Source organism: Falco cherrug, chromosome 9 (genome assembly GCF_023634085.1).
Source record: "Falco cherrug isolate bFalChe1 chromosome 9, bFalChe1.pri, whole genome shotgun sequence".
NCBI classification, from domain to species: domain Eukaryota; kingdom Metazoa; phylum Chordata; class Aves; order Falconiformes; family Falconidae; genus Falco; species Falco cherrug.
The window spans coordinates 54,508,657-54,526,230 of NC_073705.1; the positions used below are offsets into that span (position 1 = coordinate 54,508,657).

A 17,574-nucleotide genomic window follows, 5' to 3' on the forward strand; every position below is an offset into this window, starting at 1 on the left:
ATTTACAAAATGTTAGTACGCTCTGTTCTTGTGCAGGTGGCCCTTTGCTTCTCATTGGAATAGTTAGGGGTGGCTTAAGGAAGTCGCAGGGAAAAAACGTGAAGACAACTCTTCTGTCAATAAACTGCAGTCTAACGGGCTCCCGTTCCCCTGCCACAGGCTCCCTGCGCACCCGGGCTCTGCACCTGAGGTCTCTACAGCAGGTCGTGTCACTGATGGTGCAGATGCCTGTGCATATTTAACAAAGAGTTAGGAATTAGATGTCTAAACCAGTTTGTTGCATAGCAGCAGGCTCTGGAGCAAGCCTTCCTCCACTACCAGTTCGCATTCTTTCCTAACCTGGGCCCTAGGGAACATAGCAGCAAAAGGTACAGCCCTCTGTAATCGTTAAAAAGCCAGTGAATTACCCAGTTTACATTTAAAATATGATCTAATGCCCACCTAAGTTTACATTCTCTTATTGTTGCCCAAATCGAAGTATTACCCTTGTTTGAGACAGCTTTTTTCCCGTCTGCAGTGACTTTAACGGGTTTATCAAGTCTTGCCCCACTGTGATCAGTATCTGTAGGCTAAAAAGGGATGTCGGTGATGCTGGGGTGTGCATCTGCCTGAGTTGCCCAGCCTTAGTTGTTATATATCCTCACTCTTAGAGCTTTCAACAGGTTTGTATTTTACTTTTGTTGCTATTACCATTATTGCACGGGGCATTCTGTGCCTGGCTTTGTGTTATTGCAGGGGGCATTCTGTGCCTGGCTTTGTGTTGTCTTTTTCCCTGCCCTCATTCTCGTCATTAATCTCCTTACTTGGTTTTCCATAATGCAAATATTTACACTTCATTTAACAACATGACCAATGATTTCCTCAACCAAAAAGTCCTTGTAGGGCAGGAGATCATTGTGAATAGTCTGATGTCAGAGAATGCAAACTCTTAAAGTCAACCAAGCTTTAAAATAGTGGCTAAGCACCTCACCAAGGTACCCAACCAATCTGTGAACCATTGAGGCTACAGCAATAAAGTGAAATATTTGCCATCTGATTATTTACGCTTGCTTTGTTTAATTATAGTTTGAAAATGAGATCATCACGAAACTGGATCATGAAGTGGAAGGAGGCAGAGGAGATGAACAGTACAAAGTGTTATTTGACAAAATGTAAGTGTTGATCAGCAGCAAGATTTATGTCACAGTAAAGTCAGGAGAGAGAGCAATTAGGCTACAAAGAACTTTGTAGCCCAGAAATAATTAAAATCTGTTAATGATGCACAATATTTAAAATTGCACACCTGAGTCGAGGGGTTTTTCTGCATGTGATTAACAAGGCAAATGTAATTGGGTTTTCAGTCTCTTGGAGCACTGCAGAAAACACAAATACCTTGCTAAGAGTGGAGAAAATTTCGTGAAACTTGTTGTCCGCTTAATGGAGAGGTTGTTGGACTACAGGACCATAATGCATGACGAGAACAAGGAGAACCGCATGAGCTGCACCGTCAACGTGCTGGTAAGCCAAGAGAAGTCACCACCCTGAAATGTCTACTGCGTTCTTCTTTTTACATCTTTAACAAAAGATTTGTGTAAAACAGCGTACCTCTTGGGATTCTCATGAAAGTTTGAAATGCTTTTAGGATTTTTTCTGTTTTTCAGTGAAGGTCAATCTATGAAAAAATGGGTTATTATTTCTCTAATTGATTCTAAGGAAAGATTTAAGAAAACATGTTTCAGGGCCTGATCTTTGAGGGCTGTTCATTGACTTACAAATGATGTATGAATGACTGTATGCAGACAGACACTGACATACAGAATGTTGGAGTTACAGGCAGTTTGCTACTGACGTTTTCATGCATTTGCAATCCCATTTGTGTTCTGCGTATTATTCACCTCTCATATTCACAATTTTTGAAGAAATTTGAGTGTTACTATTTCATTCACAGTAGAAAAAGCTCGGGTTTTTTTCACTGATGTGAAATTCCCTACTCTTAGTTCCAGAAATTCTGCAGTATCTATACTACAATACAAATCTTTGTCTGTTTAGGCTAGAGCTTGAAGCAGTAGAAGTTGTCCCCGTAGCACGCACATCAAGCTTTTTGGTGGAAGCATTAGAGTATGAGATTTTACTAGCACAAAATCAGCACATATGTAAAAATGTCAAATTAAATTTTAGGGACCCCCAAACACCGTACTAGCTAGATTTGATTTTTCCAATAGGAGTCAATCCCAAACCGTTAGCCACTAAGGATTCAGAGCTTTCATCCCTATATCTTTATTAAAGCTTTTATTTTGTTGAAGTACATGGGGCACAGACAGCATTTACTGTTATATGATATGGCTGATAGATTTCATTCAGGCTGGTTTGGAAAGATCTGAGTAGTTTGTAGCTTCAGCACCTGCAAGTAATGCAAATGTCCTCAGCCTGTGTGTATGCTCCTGTGCTGCACTGTCGCGTTAAGAAGTGAAGCAGTGCCCATTAGAATGGGAGAGAGGACAGAGGCATCAAAATCAGATATTGGGATTTTATTTTTAGGGTTGGGGTTTTTTTTCCTCTCTGTGCACATCAAAACGCATCAGAATGTTGAGGACATGGGAAAAGAGGAGGGGCTTGGAGAGTTGTCATCGGCTGTTGATCTAGCAAGTGCCGTTAGGTTGCCTGCTGAAAAGTCATCGCATCCTCCGGAGCAGAATTTGCATTAGAAAAGCCGGCTAGTTCACACCAAGCAAATAGGAAATTAAAAAATCACATACACCGTACACTCTGAAACATGACAACAATTTATAAAACTGGGACAATTGCCTTAGGAAGGTGAATTTATTTCTCCTTTCCTTTATCATCATACTCTGAGTCTCCCCCTAGTAATTCTCGCCATACCAACTGCGGGGGGAACTGATGGCACACTTGGGGGTGGGTTTTGTTCTCTCTAAGTGTGTCTAACAGCATCTCATGATGCTGGCTTTTGTCATTTGAATTTTTCAAGTATTTGCAGATGATAAATTTTGTGGGTGATTTACTGCTGTCAAGTTAAATCACGGTGAGAGATCCACACACGACCCTGCTGCTGGAGCCTGCAAGGAAAGCATGGTGGGGCAGAACCTGCCTTTGGTTTCTGTAGGCGTGATTTAAAACTTCTGCTTGATTTTAAAGTGCCATTTGCCCTCCCAGGGCCAGCTCAGTCTTTTCATCATTCTCCAGGCACCTGAAGTGAAATTTATGCCTTTGTGAAAATCCAACCCAGGGCTGATATTCAGCACAATTCCCACCTGAGTTCTCAAAAGAGTTCTTAATTGGGGCTTTAACGATGCAGAGGCTTTCATAGGATTAAGTTTGCCTGTATTGACTGTAGTTTAACTCAGGTTTTGATATGCATTTAAGCCAGTGCTGATGTTAAAAAAAAAAAGGGGGGGGGGGGGGGCAGGGGGAAAGCCCTATTTGTTGCCTCATCTGCTTGTTCTCACCCCTGATGATCCTGGCAAAAGCCAGCGTGCTGCCCAGGTAGCAGAGCAGATCCAAGGAGGGATTTTGCTGAAAGCTCACGCTCTCCCAATCCGGTTATTTTCCATCCCCACCAGTTCCTTGGCCCGTTTGCTGCAGAGCCACGTGTTGGCCTGCACAGCATGAGGGGATGTGGGAACCTGCCCCAGGGATGGGGCAGGACCAGCAGCCGCTCCTTGGAGGAGAGGGAATTGTAGCAAATGCAACATGCGATGGTGTCAACGCACTGCCCAAGCCTCTTCCCAGCCTGGTTGATTTGGTGTCGCTTCTTGAGCTGCATCGGGAGGGCAGAATAGCTGGGAGCAATATTAGGAGAAAATGGCTTTACATTATTGATCCACCTGACTCAGAAGTCTCTGCTGCTTTACAAAAGCAAACAAAACACAAGTAAGAAAAAACAGCAGTACGTGGTTCGGTTTGTCTTTTGAGTTGAACTCAAAACCAGCGAGCAGTTATGTCAGATATCCACTGAATGATCCATCGTTTCCAGCTGTGGTACGTAGATTCTGTCTTGTATTTTGGTTCTCTTTGAAGGGAACAGTTTTGTATCAGGCTTGTGCATCTGCTAGTACTGGGCTTGTGCACCTGTTAGTGGCTACTCAGACTGGTTTGATTTAGCATTGAGATATGCTTTAATTCATGAGAAGGAGAAATTTCTTTGTATCTTGTTTGCTTAGATGCATTTTAACTTTTGAAGACAAACTTTAAATTAGATGCAGAAATGCCTTCAATATCTCACCCAATTTATCATATATTGCATTTACAGTATTTGTAGTGTTAACTAGTTTATCTCAAGACCGGAGGCATTCAGACATTTCTGAAGAGAGTGATGATAATGTGTGGAATATCAAACCAGATAAATAACACTAATCTAACTTTTTTATTTCCAAAGAAACCATTAGAATTCAAGAGCAGATGATATATTGCTCAACTAAGGTTTGGAGTTTTAAATCCGTAGAACAACTGTTGCTTAAAAATTATGGTTTTGTATAGTACAAAATTTCAACTGAAAATGGTTAATGATGTGTGACTTGCAAATGCCTGAAGCAAATTTCCAGCATTACTATTCTTGCAAATTCTTAACCTTTGCAATGAGACATAAGCCCTTATACAGTACATCAGGAAACAGCACAGCATTAGACTTCATAAGTTAAATAACCTGTGTTCTATCACTAGAGGCAAATTTCATTTTGCAGTTTTCAGGTTGATGTTATGCAATTATGAATTTTTCATTTAGAGCATGATCTGTATACATTCCAGACTGTGAAATCAAATACTTTGTAACAAAATTATGTTGTTTTTCAGAATTTCTACAAGGAGATTGAGAGAGAAGAAATGTACATAAGGTTTGTAAACATGACCAGTGACAAACTCTGCTTGACTTACTGTAGTGTAATTGGAGAAAATTAATTTCATATTAAGAAGTCACTTGGGGGCTGGAGGGAAAGAAGTAATGAAAAAACATACCTTGACTGAACCTTAAGTACATTCAAAAGCTTATCTTCACGGAGAACAGTGTCCATCAGAATTAGTCATGAGATTTTTTTTTTTGTCCCCCTTCCCCAGCTCCTTCAGTTATATTATGGTGAACACTGAAATACTCAGGAGTGTTGTCACACGAAGAAAATAAATAAGTCAAAAGAAAGCTGAGTAATGAAATAATTTTGCCTCCTGGCACGGTACAAAATATGTGACTTGCGGTAAAAAGGACTATTAAATAGTATCATGACTGATACCAATTTTAAATTTAAAGCTTTTAGGAACCTTTCAAAATCTATTTTCACACAAAGTAAAAATGGTAATATGCTGTCGTGGGTTTTGTAAACCTCAGGGTTCCTAGTCCTCTATTTGTACTTCAGCTTAAAATTGGCTAGACCATTGTGCTAAAATGATGAAGCTTTTGTTTTTAATGCTATTTTAGGTATCTAAATATTATTAATGAATTCATTCTCAGATGCTTGTTACCTTTATGGAAGAATTTTCGCTTGTGAACTCGCTTCCTGTTGTTTAAATGGGTTTAATCAGTGCTTTATTTAGTTTGCAAAAAGAAAAGGAAATCTAACAAAAGGCAGGATTGGTAGCTGGGGACAAACAGGTAAGGTTGTGAGTCATAGGGCTGCCCTGTTCAGCATCTGTATAAAGACATTTTGTTTCTCACTGTCAAACCCCACCCAAATTCTCTCCTATTTCTGTTAACAAACTTATAATGTGTCATGATGAATGTCAAAGTTCTGTATTTTCACTGGCTTTTTCAAAAAACAGTGTGAATAGTTTTGTGTTGGGTTGGTTGGTTTGTTTGTTTGTTTGTTTAAATTGTCACTAAAAAATCCCAACAAGCAAATGAAGAGAGCCCCCTTCCCAGAGACGTGATGCTATTGAAGTTAAGGAAGAAGGCATGTCTGTCTCCATAGCCGAACAATTAGAGCGATACCCTTGCACAAAATCTGTATTGGATTCATTACTCATCACAAATCGTTTATATGCATTGGAAAAAGAACACAACAGAAATGCAAATGGTCCTAAAGGTTGTCTGCACATAGAAATATCAGCGTTAAATAATCCCACATATATTTAGTTGACCGAAGATACAGTTGACCCATCTCGAAATAAATTATTTTGTAACATTTAAGAGCCAATCCATTGTAAAAACCATTGGTTCTATTCCTTGCAGGTATCTGTACAAGCTGTGTGACTTGCACAAAGAATGTGATAACTATACAGAAGCTGCCTACACGTTACTTCTGCATGCAAAGCTTCTCAAGGTAAACACCAACATCCCTTGCAAATTCTGAAAATCCTGTTTGCAGTAACCAATAGTAGTCCTGTTTGTCACTCTTAGATCTGCATTTTCATCTAATTAACAACTGTGTGCTGCTTCTTATGTCAGTTTTATCTTTTGCACATGTATTTAATACACCCAGGAAGGCACCCCTCAGGCGTTAGTGTATGTCAGAGCGCGCTTTACTCGTCTTGATCTGAAAGGGATGGAAGCATGATCAAGACTGCAAGTTATAGACTGCAAAGCTGTAATTTAAATTGCTCTTAAGTATCAAAATTATGTAATGTTTGGAAGCACCTAAACACATTTTTGTAAATCAGCTCTCTGCAGAATATTTTTTTTTCTGCAAAGGCAATACAAGGAAGTACTACAGACTTGTGGAGTACTCTTGGGTATCTATAAATTCAGGTTTGATTTTGAGAAATTAAAGGGAGATTCAAATGGTCTTCTTTCCAAGTTCATGTCTTTAAAAGGTACATATAATTTTAACAGAATGTTACACGGTTCATAGCACATTTAAAGAGACATAACAATACTGCTGTTCTTCAAGGAATGTATTGGTGTAACCTGAAATATATATTAATAACATGCCATCTATACAAAGTGCATGTAAGTAAAGCATTTAAATTTTTATCACTATATAGGGTCAGTCAGAAATGTAATGAAGCCCTGATTTATAATCAGTAATCTCACTGAGAACTTTCTGGATAGATGGTGGTGTCCCTAACAAGCAGCTTGTTAACATTTTGTCACAAATGTCACAGCACATGTACCAACCATGTTCCTGACATTATCATACAGAAGGATGCCGCACTGAACAGCGGACACTTGGGCCATGAAATTACGTTTAATATAGCCTCGTCATCACCGAGTTATTAGCAGGGAATTTGATGTTCTAATTTTAAAAAGCAGCCAATATAAAAAGTAAACATCTACATTTTATAAGAATTAGCGTCTTCTGAAGCATTTGCTTTAGTCCCATTCTCTTCCTTGCATCTCAGCACAAGCAGAAAGAGATGCAGGGAGACCTGGATCTCTTTCTGCTTCCTTCAAGGATGGTAGTGCTCGCAGTCGTGTGGAGCAGAGTGTCAGGGACAGAATAACTGAGAACTCCATTTCCCCCTTGATCTACTTCTCATGCCAATGGTGAGCACATTGCAACCTTCTGTATTATTGCAAGCCGTCGGTATTGCTACAGAAGCTATGCTAATTGTACCCGACTTCATAAAGGAAATTTATCTCATTCTAAGCAGCAAATTGCTCTTAGCAATCTTTGATTTGATCTAAGCAATCCCAAGAAAAATGTGAGTGTAAAATATCTATTTTGAAAAGCTGAAAAGTGGAAGGTGTTAAATACTTCTGACGGTTGCACTGGCAATTCTTCGTACCTCAAAATCGAGTAAACTCTATCCAAGCTATAATAAGACTAAATATGATGCAAAGCGTAGATGTGCAATTTAAATTAAGACACTTAGAGATGTATTTACTGTGTTTTAAAACAAATAGAGGGTTATTACGTAAGAAAACATCAGTAAGATTTATCTAGAATGCAAAAGCACTGTAGCAATAGCTTTATTCATTACTGAAAGCACGGGCGATTGTTGCACACGGCATGCTGGATCATATAATCATAGGATCACAGAGTGGTTTGGGTTGGAAGGGACCTCAAAGCCCACCCAGTCCCACCCCGTGCCCCGGGCAGGGCCCCCTCCCCCCAGCCCAGGCTGCTCCCAGCCCCATCCAGCCTGGCCTTGAGCACTGCCAGGGATGGGGCACCCACAGCTGCTCTGGGCAGCCTGGGCCAGCGCCTCGCCGCCCTCACGGGGAAGAGTACAGTCATTTATTTGGGAATGAAATTTTATGTGTTGAGATGTGTACCAGGGAGGTGAAGACGTGACGCTCTGACACCTTCCATCACACAGGCTGGTGCCGTCAGTTGTGGGTAGAAGTTGGAGTGGCTCGGTGGCTATAGAGGTCTCTCTTCTTCCCACGAGGGAATTCTGTAATTCTTGCTCATCACACTTGACGTGAATGAACCTTTTAGACAAGATAAAGCATTCATTCCCTTCCACAGGTGCAGCGTTTCCTGGAAAAATGATGGAATGAACCACGCCGTAAAATATCATTCAAACTTTTACCTGTTATAGCTTGAAGTTGTTAGTCAATGTGCTTTTTGTGACTTTAAAATAGAGTTTAGCCAATTTGGGGTTTTCTTACAGAACATCTTCAGAGACCAGATGAGTATCTTAATATACTCCTCTAATTTACTGGAAAGAAATAGCCGGCTTTCTTTTCTTATAATGCAAATCCATAGAAGAGGGCAAATGTAAGGGTAGTATTTATCATCACTAAGGTTTTCATCACTAAGTGGATGTTTGTTTCTAAATATAATTACATTATACTTTGATTTTTTTTTATCATGAAAATGTATAGATCTAGGTGTCCTGTTACTACCAGTAGTTAGTAGTGTATGGAGTTCAGTATTGCTTGAGAAGCAGTGATGTTGGGGTGTGTAACTTCAAGCAATTGAGTTTTTCGGTCAGACCTTGAGGACAGGATTTTCACCAACACTCATCCTTGACATATATTTCATTGCGCTGATTTTAATGGGATCACATTTAGGTCAAGACTGAGAGCTTTCGAGGATTTCACCTTTAAATTTGCAAGAAGGCCATCTCTGTGGAGAGAGAGCCACCATCGTTTTCTCCAGATTGCTGCAAGCTGATGAAGAGGACTTGAGAAAAGAGGCTCTGGTTGTATTTTTAACCCATGCAGTCAGAATTAAGAAGTTCAAAACTATCAGAAGATAGTGGCTCTTAGCATGCTGAAAAAAATGCCATTGCACTGTGGAGTCTGTGAAGTTTGTGTGGCTCCGTCTTCAAAGTTGTCTGCTTTAGCCAAACACAAATGTTTTGGCCAGATTCAGAAGTAATTATGTGAAATTTCTTAAGATATAGGAGTTAAGACTGGATGATTTAATAGTAGTTCTGTGAATAAATCTGTGAGCTGCTGACCGCTTCACGCTCTTCTTTTTCCTTTTCCTAAAGTTACACCATTTCATTTCAGTGGGCAGTCCTCCTCCTTTAGTAGCTTTGGTTTTCCAGAGGAGAAAGTGAATTCTTTAATGAATTGATTTTTTTGAACTTGGTTTCTTAAGGCAGCAAGTCCTATTGGAGCACCTGTGTCTGTCTCTTTTTCTGTTTATGAGCAGTTTCATTTGATTTAATGGAAGTTTATGATTTGATTTGATAGAGGTTTGTGAGTCTCTGAGGTATTATTTTCCTGCTAGCCTCATGGAAATAGACAGCGGTGGAAGGGTAGGCGAGAGTGTTAGTATCCTGTCTAGGGAAAAGGCTCCAGTATGGTCTCATCCCCAGGAAGGTCATCAGGAATGCTAGTGGGAGGAGAGGAGGGAGGGGAAGAAGAGCATTTCTCCCTTAGTGGACACCAGAATATGCAGGTGCATGGGAGAAGGATGTAGGGAATTGGGAGAAGGACGTAGGGAACTGCTTGGTCCTCTCGGGTCTAGGAGGAAATTAATTTAATATCTGTGCCTTGCTCCTCATCCATTAGGCATTTGCTGGAAGAGCCAGAGCTACTGATTACAGACAGGCTGTGTAAAGTTAGTTGTGCTTTTTCCATACTCCAAACTTTCTCTAGGAATTTCAGCCATTTAATTTCTGTGCCTGCAGTCCTTTCCGTTCGTATTGACATGTCTTAGCTTTGAGGCTTCTCTCAACACAAACCTGCAAGTGTTCACTATGCCTGCAGCAGGTTGTACCCATCAGCAGGCCAAGGTCAGTCTCATCAAACTCACCCAGGAGAGGAAGCCACCTTAAGAAGCTTCCTTCCAGCTGATAGCTGTAATTAGCCTCCAATTACAGCATTCAAATAAACGGTCCTTGCACCCAAGGAATCAAAGCACACAACTGCAGAAAAAAACAAAACAAAACAAAACACCGTTGTGGGTGCATTAGCTGTGGTACCACTTCTTTACATTAAAAATGTGTATTTTATTTAGGCTCATTTTACTGACGTATTTTGTAACTTTTTATTCGCTTTCACTTTTCCCCTCTTTCTTGTATGCTTTAGTGGTCAGAAGAAGCATGTGCAGCACACCTTACCCAGCGGGATGGATACCAGGCTGCGACTCAAGGACAGTTGAAAGACCAACTATATCAAGAAATTATCCATTACTTTGACAAGGGCAAGGTAAAAAGGGAAGAGAAAAGTCCAAATATGTTTCATGTCTTTTCTCTCTAACTTATACGTTGAATAGTAAACAGTTTACATCCAGTGACCTTCAGGGAGCTTTAAACTTGCTGTAAGTTATTTGGAGTGCTTTATGTAAACGGTACACCAGCTAGCACTTAAAGATAATGTACTAAACAAAAAGTAAAAAGAAATCAATGGTACATTTCTAACTGCTGTGTTAAGGGTGAATATATGTGCGTCTGATGGCCACAGAGAAAATAAAAAAGAGATGCATGAAGTTTGGGGGACTGACTTTTTCTGGCAGTTACAATAGGTAATGCAATCCTTCAGCTACCCTTGTGTTTTTTTCTCGTGTATGCAAAATAATTCATCAGAGAATGGTTGTCTGTGGTTCGCATCGTAAGAAGGCGGAAGTATTCTCAAATGAGAATATTTCATTGCACTTGCATCTTTTATTGCAAGGTGGATTTACATTCAGCATTGCACAGTGGGAAGGTGAGAGTCCTGGTGTTACCTGTCCACAGAGATGAGGGGGCTTGACTTGGTAGACAGGGGGTTGTAGGCATGTGTCAGTGTTTGGATATTTCAGGCACGAAATGTTTAAATATAGAAGTAGAAATGCCTTTGTCAGAATATTTCAGAACCTTAAGCTTGAGTTCTGAAAAGCGGTCTTTGTTGCATAAATGTAATGCAAACATAAATGTCATTTTCTGGTAGAACTAGAGTATTATCCAACCAGCTCCTGTTTTCCAGTCAAGTTTTTAGCAGAATCAGATGAGTATGTTGATAGAAACTTTGCTTAAAAGGTCAAATTTTATCCCTTATCTTAATGCAGCATTTTAGAAGTTGTTAATAAATGATGCTAAAAATACTGTCATTCCAGGCTGTGACAGATTTAATGATTTAATAGTACTTCTGTGAGTGTACAGCCCGCGTGGGGCTGGGACCGTGTGGGTGCCGCGGTGCCTGTGCCGGGGGTAGTGTTGGTTCCCACAGCACGTGGCTGCTGCCCACAAAGCTTTTACTAACCCTTTAACAGTGGGTAAGGAGAACCTCGCTAGGATTAGGGTCGTAGCTGATTTAAAAGGATATTTTAATATTACGTTCCTCTCTGGAAAGGAAAAGCCAGGAGTCGCATGTTTTTATTTTGTTGGTTTACATCTTTATGGCTTCACGGTTAGTTTTTTATGGTGCTAGCATACAGGCGGTGGGAATTGTTCTTCTGAGCACCAGGCCAGTGCATTTTAGCTGTAAATTAAAAGCTGCAGCGTCCTTGACATCTATATTGAAAACAGCCTGTCTTAAAGTTGCACCCACCCATTTCTGCTGATAGCGCTAATGAGCTGTTTATATAAACAGCAGGCAAAATACCTGCTGCTCACTTTTCAGCCTGCACCACATTACACAGCACGGCATCCACGCTTGAGAGACCGTTGTTAGACTGAATAACCAGTCTTAATTTTTTCAGATTTTACAACTAGAAAGGAGAGAAGGCTCTGCCTGCTTGCGAAAGAAATAGCAGTGGAAATGCTGTGTTTTCCTTTTCCCTCATAGTTAGATTAAACAACTGAATCTTCATTATTCCAAAAATTTTCAGTGAGCAATGATATCGAAGGGACCGCTGTGATTCTGTATTCCTATTCCTCTGCACAGCTCAGGTCCCCGGGACTGCTCTGTGATTATTTTGTGTGCGTGTGAGGAGATGATTCATTTTCAAAGAACTCTTCCCTAGTTACAGATATTTTCTGGTCACTCAAGTTGGTGATAGTAGATCAAGAATAGATAGAAAAACAACTTTTCGTATTGTTCAATGAAAGGGAAAAAAGAAAATCAATAGACACTGAGAATATGACCGTCTTACATGAATTTTCAAATGTCAGGAAGCTCGAAGTTGAGGGTTTCACTGTAGAATTAAGGTAATCCTCTCATTTGGGATGTTCTGACATTAGTTTAAATCAACTTCTTACATTTACGTATGCAGTTTGCAAATGTAGTCCAGCAGCTACTTTGGCTATGCTGTTCCATGATCTGCAACACATCAGTAACACATATTTAGAAGACTCTACTGATACAGTCTGGTACACTAAAGCAGTTAATCTTTTTCTATACCATAATCACCCAGCTGTGTCTCTGCCTGGCAATTCACTTTGGGTTAATGGCACTACTTTGCTTTCTGTTCCCATAAAGTTAACAAGAGATGTCAAAAGAAGGTCACTTTACCCTGGACATCTGCAGGGCTACGTCCAGGCTTTTAGAGAAACTCAGGAGTTTGGTTCTGAAGTTGCTGTGAGGCTGTGCCTCCTCCACTCCAGCCTGCCTGATGGGCAGCTGTGGACTTGAGAAGAGGACACTTAGTTTTAAAACATTGGCTTTTTTTTTTTTTTTTTTTTTTTTTTGTGCTCTTGAAGGATTGTGTCGCTCAGCCTCTCAAAAATCACGATCCCTTTCTCTTAGCAGAGTAATTTCCCAGGGGAAAACGCATGGTGCACTTCTCAAGGGAAGATCAACCATGAGGCTTATACCCTAAATATTAGCATTCATGGTGAGATGAATTTAGAGGATGGTATAATCCTCCATACACAAACTGGAATGGAATGGACCTCTCACTTCTAGACCAGAAGTGCCTGAGAAATTTGTAATTTAATAGTACAGAGTGTGGGCTTGCACTGAAAGCAGGAGTGTGGGCATCTCGTTTTGCCTGAGAACAGACTGCTACCCTTCACCGTGAATATCCCTGTTATTTATAGTCTGAGATCCATTCAAAATTCTTCATTTTGCTTTCTATTTTTTGATATAGTATTCTTAGGAAACTCTCCTTTCCACTTATGTTTGACTTTTGGTCCTTAAACCAGTCTTCTGTAAAGCTGAAGTTCACCTTTCACCTTTAGTAAATCAGCATTTTCAGATGAAACTTCTGCATTTTGCTGCACTTCTACTTTATGGATTTGACTCCTTGTTAGTAATACTTCCCATTACTCTTCTAAGCTCTTTGTTTCCAAAAGTACATGTTGTTACTTCCAAGTTTCCCTTGTATAGGTATAGTTTTCTCTCCTGGATCATTATTCTTCACTGCGTTGCGCTTTCCAGTCTCATCTCCATCTCTCTTGGCTTTTGCCCTTAAAAGCTTTATCCTCACGCTTAGCACGGCAGCCTGACCTATCCTTTGAACTGCTCTGAAGTGTTCGCTCTTTCTCTGTTTTGCTGAAGCTTTGTAATTTTCAACAAAGCCCTTAATCCAGGGACTTTACTCAAAATTGGTGGGTTAGAGTATCTCAGGACGAGAAGGAAAAATAGTGGTGTAAATAAAGCAGCGAGGGAAGAGGGTGAAATTTTGCCTGTGTGGAGCAGTTGGTGTTAGTCAACGCTAACGAACTACTGAAGCCAAGAAATACTGGGTGTCATTGACACCGATAAGATATTATTTTTAAACAGGCTTGTGTTGTCTCTGGAGCTGTAAAGAAAACGGCAGCATTCTAACTCCTGCACGGTAAAACGTACAAACAGCAATGTGTTTCAAGTTCGCCAGTGGATGCCGCAGTCTATAAATCAGTACATGTTTTCCACTGCTCCTTCATAAATTGAAAGTGTTGGTCTAGCAGAAAAAAAAAAAATAAATAAACAAATGCACACTGCTTATTTATTTCTGCTTCTCCTTCCTCCTCCCTCCCCTGCCCCTCCCCCCCCCCAAAAAAAAAAGAAAAAAAAAGAAAAAAGAAAAATATTCGAAAGTACACGGTAAATGCCATGCTTTGGCTTAAAATGTCTTTTTTTCCGGCTCATGGGATAGCATCAAATGGCTTTTTCTTTCATCTAGCAAGATAGTGGTGAAATTCACCTGTCTGCCAAAAATCCGTGCGAGGCTCGGATCCAGCTCGGATCCCATGTCAGATCGTAAGCCCGTCCTGAGAGCTGTGAAGGACAGAGGCAGTCTTCAGAGAGGAAAGATACGGTGTTTGAGCATGTTCCAAATGAATATAGCAAGTTGGTTTGAAGGGTTCCGACCATGGCTGTATCTTACACATCTTGAACGCAATACTAGCGATACAGATACACTGTGGTTTAACATTTTATGTGAAGTATTAAGCTTACATGGTGGTTAATTAACAATTATCTGAAATTTAAACAGCTTGGAACGTCCCTCATACATCAGAATATTACATGATAATATTCTTACCCTGGACTATTTCATTTTTACTGACTGTTAGCTCAGCAGGAGCTAAGAAATATCCAAAGATCCTTCTTTGCTGCTATTAAAGAACCTGAAATACTGAATTGGATGCTGCGGTTCTTTCTGGACAGCAAGCAATCCAGCTTCAAAAATAAATTAAATTGCTAGGGTTTCCCTGAAAAGATCTCCTTCTACATCCTCAATGTCTTTCCATAACAATTTGCAGCTCGTGTCTACACAACTAAATTTAGTCTATACACATTTTTCTTATGCCTTCAGTATAAAAGAAGCATTTTCCTGCCGCTGTCACCAGCCTCTCTCCCTGGTACACTCTCCAGATAAATCGTTTCTCACATTAATGAGTTGTACACCGTACAAATCCTGTGTAGTAGCTCCCCGTACAGCTCATTCCTCCAGAAGACCTGCCATGTCCTGGGCAAACCTGGGCAACCTTCCAAGGCAGGAAATCTGCGAAGCAGCAGATTGGGAGTTATTGATCTTCAAGAATATAGATTTCATTTATCAGGATACTTTGCTACAGCCGTGCTGTCCTCACCTGAATAAATTTGCTCTGTAGTAAACAGAGAAAATTTCCAGAGGGTTTTTCAGTGGGGATTTTAAACACATGGTTCCTGCTTCTGTTATGATGTTGGAAAAATAACTGCCTTTGGTTTACTGTTGGGTGATGTTGCAGGTGGTGTGGTCCAGCTGAACAAAGGGTGAGGTGACAAGCCGGGTAGGGAAGGGACCTGTGGACCTCTGGAGTTCAGGGCACTTGACGTTTTACAATTGCAGCTTGGCATTGTTCCTCCGGAGGACGGAACCAGACCATTGGATCTCCAAATAGAGATGTTGGAGCAGAGTGGGGCTTTTAAGAGGTAGTAGCAACAAAAAGTAGGTGGTTTTCTCTAAGACAGATCCTGTGGCTGGAGAGGGGCGAGGTTAGAGACTGGCGAAAATTGTCAGAATCTTTTTCCCATAGTGGGGCTTTTTCATCATCTATTTGCAATATGACAGAAAAAGAGTAGTTTCATCTCATAGCTATACCTGAAACTGTTCCATTAAAAATAATGTGACCGAATATGAGCAGCATAACTTCTAAGCTAACTCGTAAAGAATTTTTAGAGTAATTCCAGTAATTTAAACCAGAAATGTTCATACTATTTGTTTTTTTCCTGTTCATCTCCACTTACAGGTAGGGGAATGGGTACTAGGAATGCTAGGATTGTGTGATTACTGTGTGTGTATTGTAGATTAACTAAATCTGTATCATATTTAATTCGAGGATTTATTTTTTTAGGTTTTGAAACATTTATAAAATTCATTATTAATATTCAGTAACATCTAAAGAGTTTGTTCACACTGGGGGAAGCACAACACAAACGCAGCCTCTGCGGCGGTGTGTTTACAGTCTCGACTGACAGGGTTGGAAGGGGGGAAAAAATATATCAGGATTTAGTTTTGCTGAAGTCGTCATTTAATCAGTAGCAGTGCTGTGCTACCTATGGGGCTTGATGTGTACACAGTACCTTTGACGGCACTGGTCTGGTTTTAGAATCACAGAGTGGTTTGGGTTGGAAGGGACCTCAAAGCCCACCCAGTCCCACCCCGTGCCCCGGGCAGGGCCCCCTCCCCCCAGCCCAGGCTGCTCCCAGCCCCATCCAGCCTGGCCTTGAGCACTGCCAGGGATGGGGCACCCACAGCTGCTCTGGGCAGCCTGGGCCAGCGCCTCGCCGCCCTCACGGGGAACAATTTCTGCCTCACAGCTCATCTGCATCTCCCCTCTCTCAGCTTAAGGCCATTCCCCCTTGGCCTGTCACCACGTGCCCACGTACAAAGCCCCTCTCCAGCTTCTTGCCGGCCCCTGTAGGTGCTGGGAGCTGCTCTAAGGTCTCCCCGGAGCCTTCTCCTCCCCAGGCTGAGCAGCCCCAGCTCTCCTGGTTTCCATAGGAGAGGAGCTCCAGCCCCCTGACCATCTCCGTGGCCTCCTCTGGACCTGTTCCAACAGGTCCATGTCTGTCCTGAGGTTATGATGGGCTCCAGGACATCACAGCAGTGTAGATGACAGTCCAGGATGGGCTCGCTGTCGTGTGACCCTTGAGCTGCAAAGCCGCGGTGGCCTGATGGCACTCACGCGGAGCAGTACCAACACGGCATTTCAGCCCCCTCAGCTCCTCTCCTCCCCTCCTCTCTCCCACTGCTAATACAGAATCCCTTGCCTCTTGATGATCAGGTGCAATTAGCTAGCGTTAAATGGCATACAGCCTTAGCACCGAGCTGGTGCTTTGAGTCGCCAGACGTGCTTTGGAAATGTGTCACGATGTCTGTGCTTATCTGGAATTCAGTGCAAGAACTGAAAGAGTTTGTTTATAGTGTCAATGCAAATCTAAAATTACTTCAACTTCCATTTATTTTCAATCTCATTCAGCTCCAAAGCTGTTTGCCTGAGATCATCTATAAATGTTTTCACAATGGAAAACAGAGTAGAAGTACTTGGATGTTGGAGAGGGACTAGTTACCTCTGGAATGCACAAACAGAGAACTGGGACAAGAAAAATTACGGTAACACCAGTTTCTTTGACATGAAAATGTGCAGAAGAGGTTAAAAAGAAAATGACAGTCAAAATGAAGAAAGTTTAAGAGATTTAGAAATGTTTTGCTTGCTGACTTACCAAACAACTGAATGTTAGTTTAGTTTCTACAAATTGCTAGTACCTTGCTCTTCTGAGTCAAAATTAACTCAGCCCAGTACATGAAGTTGTACTCCATTTTAATCGTGTGCCTTAACTATTAAACTCAAGTTAATTTTTGTTTAGAAATAAAAATATGCTCTGTATCATCATTCTGGTTTAAGTAAAAATGGTTTATCTAGATAGGGATAAAAACATTCAGATTCTTCCACCTGCAAAAATTGTGTTGCAGAGCGTAGTCT

General features: G+C 41.0%; 1 protein-coding gene across 2 annotated transcripts in view; it reads left to right on the plus strand.

Moving 5' to 3' along the window:
• The window catches only part of DOCK1 (dedicator of cytokinesis 1), a 319,193-nt gene that overhangs the window by 250,359 nt on the left and 51,260 nt on the right, over positions 1-17,574 (plus strand). For both annotated transcript variants that reach the window (XM_055719977.1, XM_055719978.1), the window contains exons 34-38: positions 1,066-1,151; positions 1,341-1,497; positions 4,786-4,826; positions 6,152-6,242; positions 10,352-10,471. In XM_055719977.1, the coding sequence (XP_055575952.1) occupies positions 1,066-1,151; positions 1,341-1,497; positions 4,786-4,826; positions 6,152-6,242; positions 10,352-10,471 (495 nt within the window). The remainder of the gene's footprint in view (positions 1-1,065; positions 1,152-1,340; positions 1,498-4,785; positions 4,827-6,151; positions 6,243-10,351; positions 10,472-17,574) is intronic.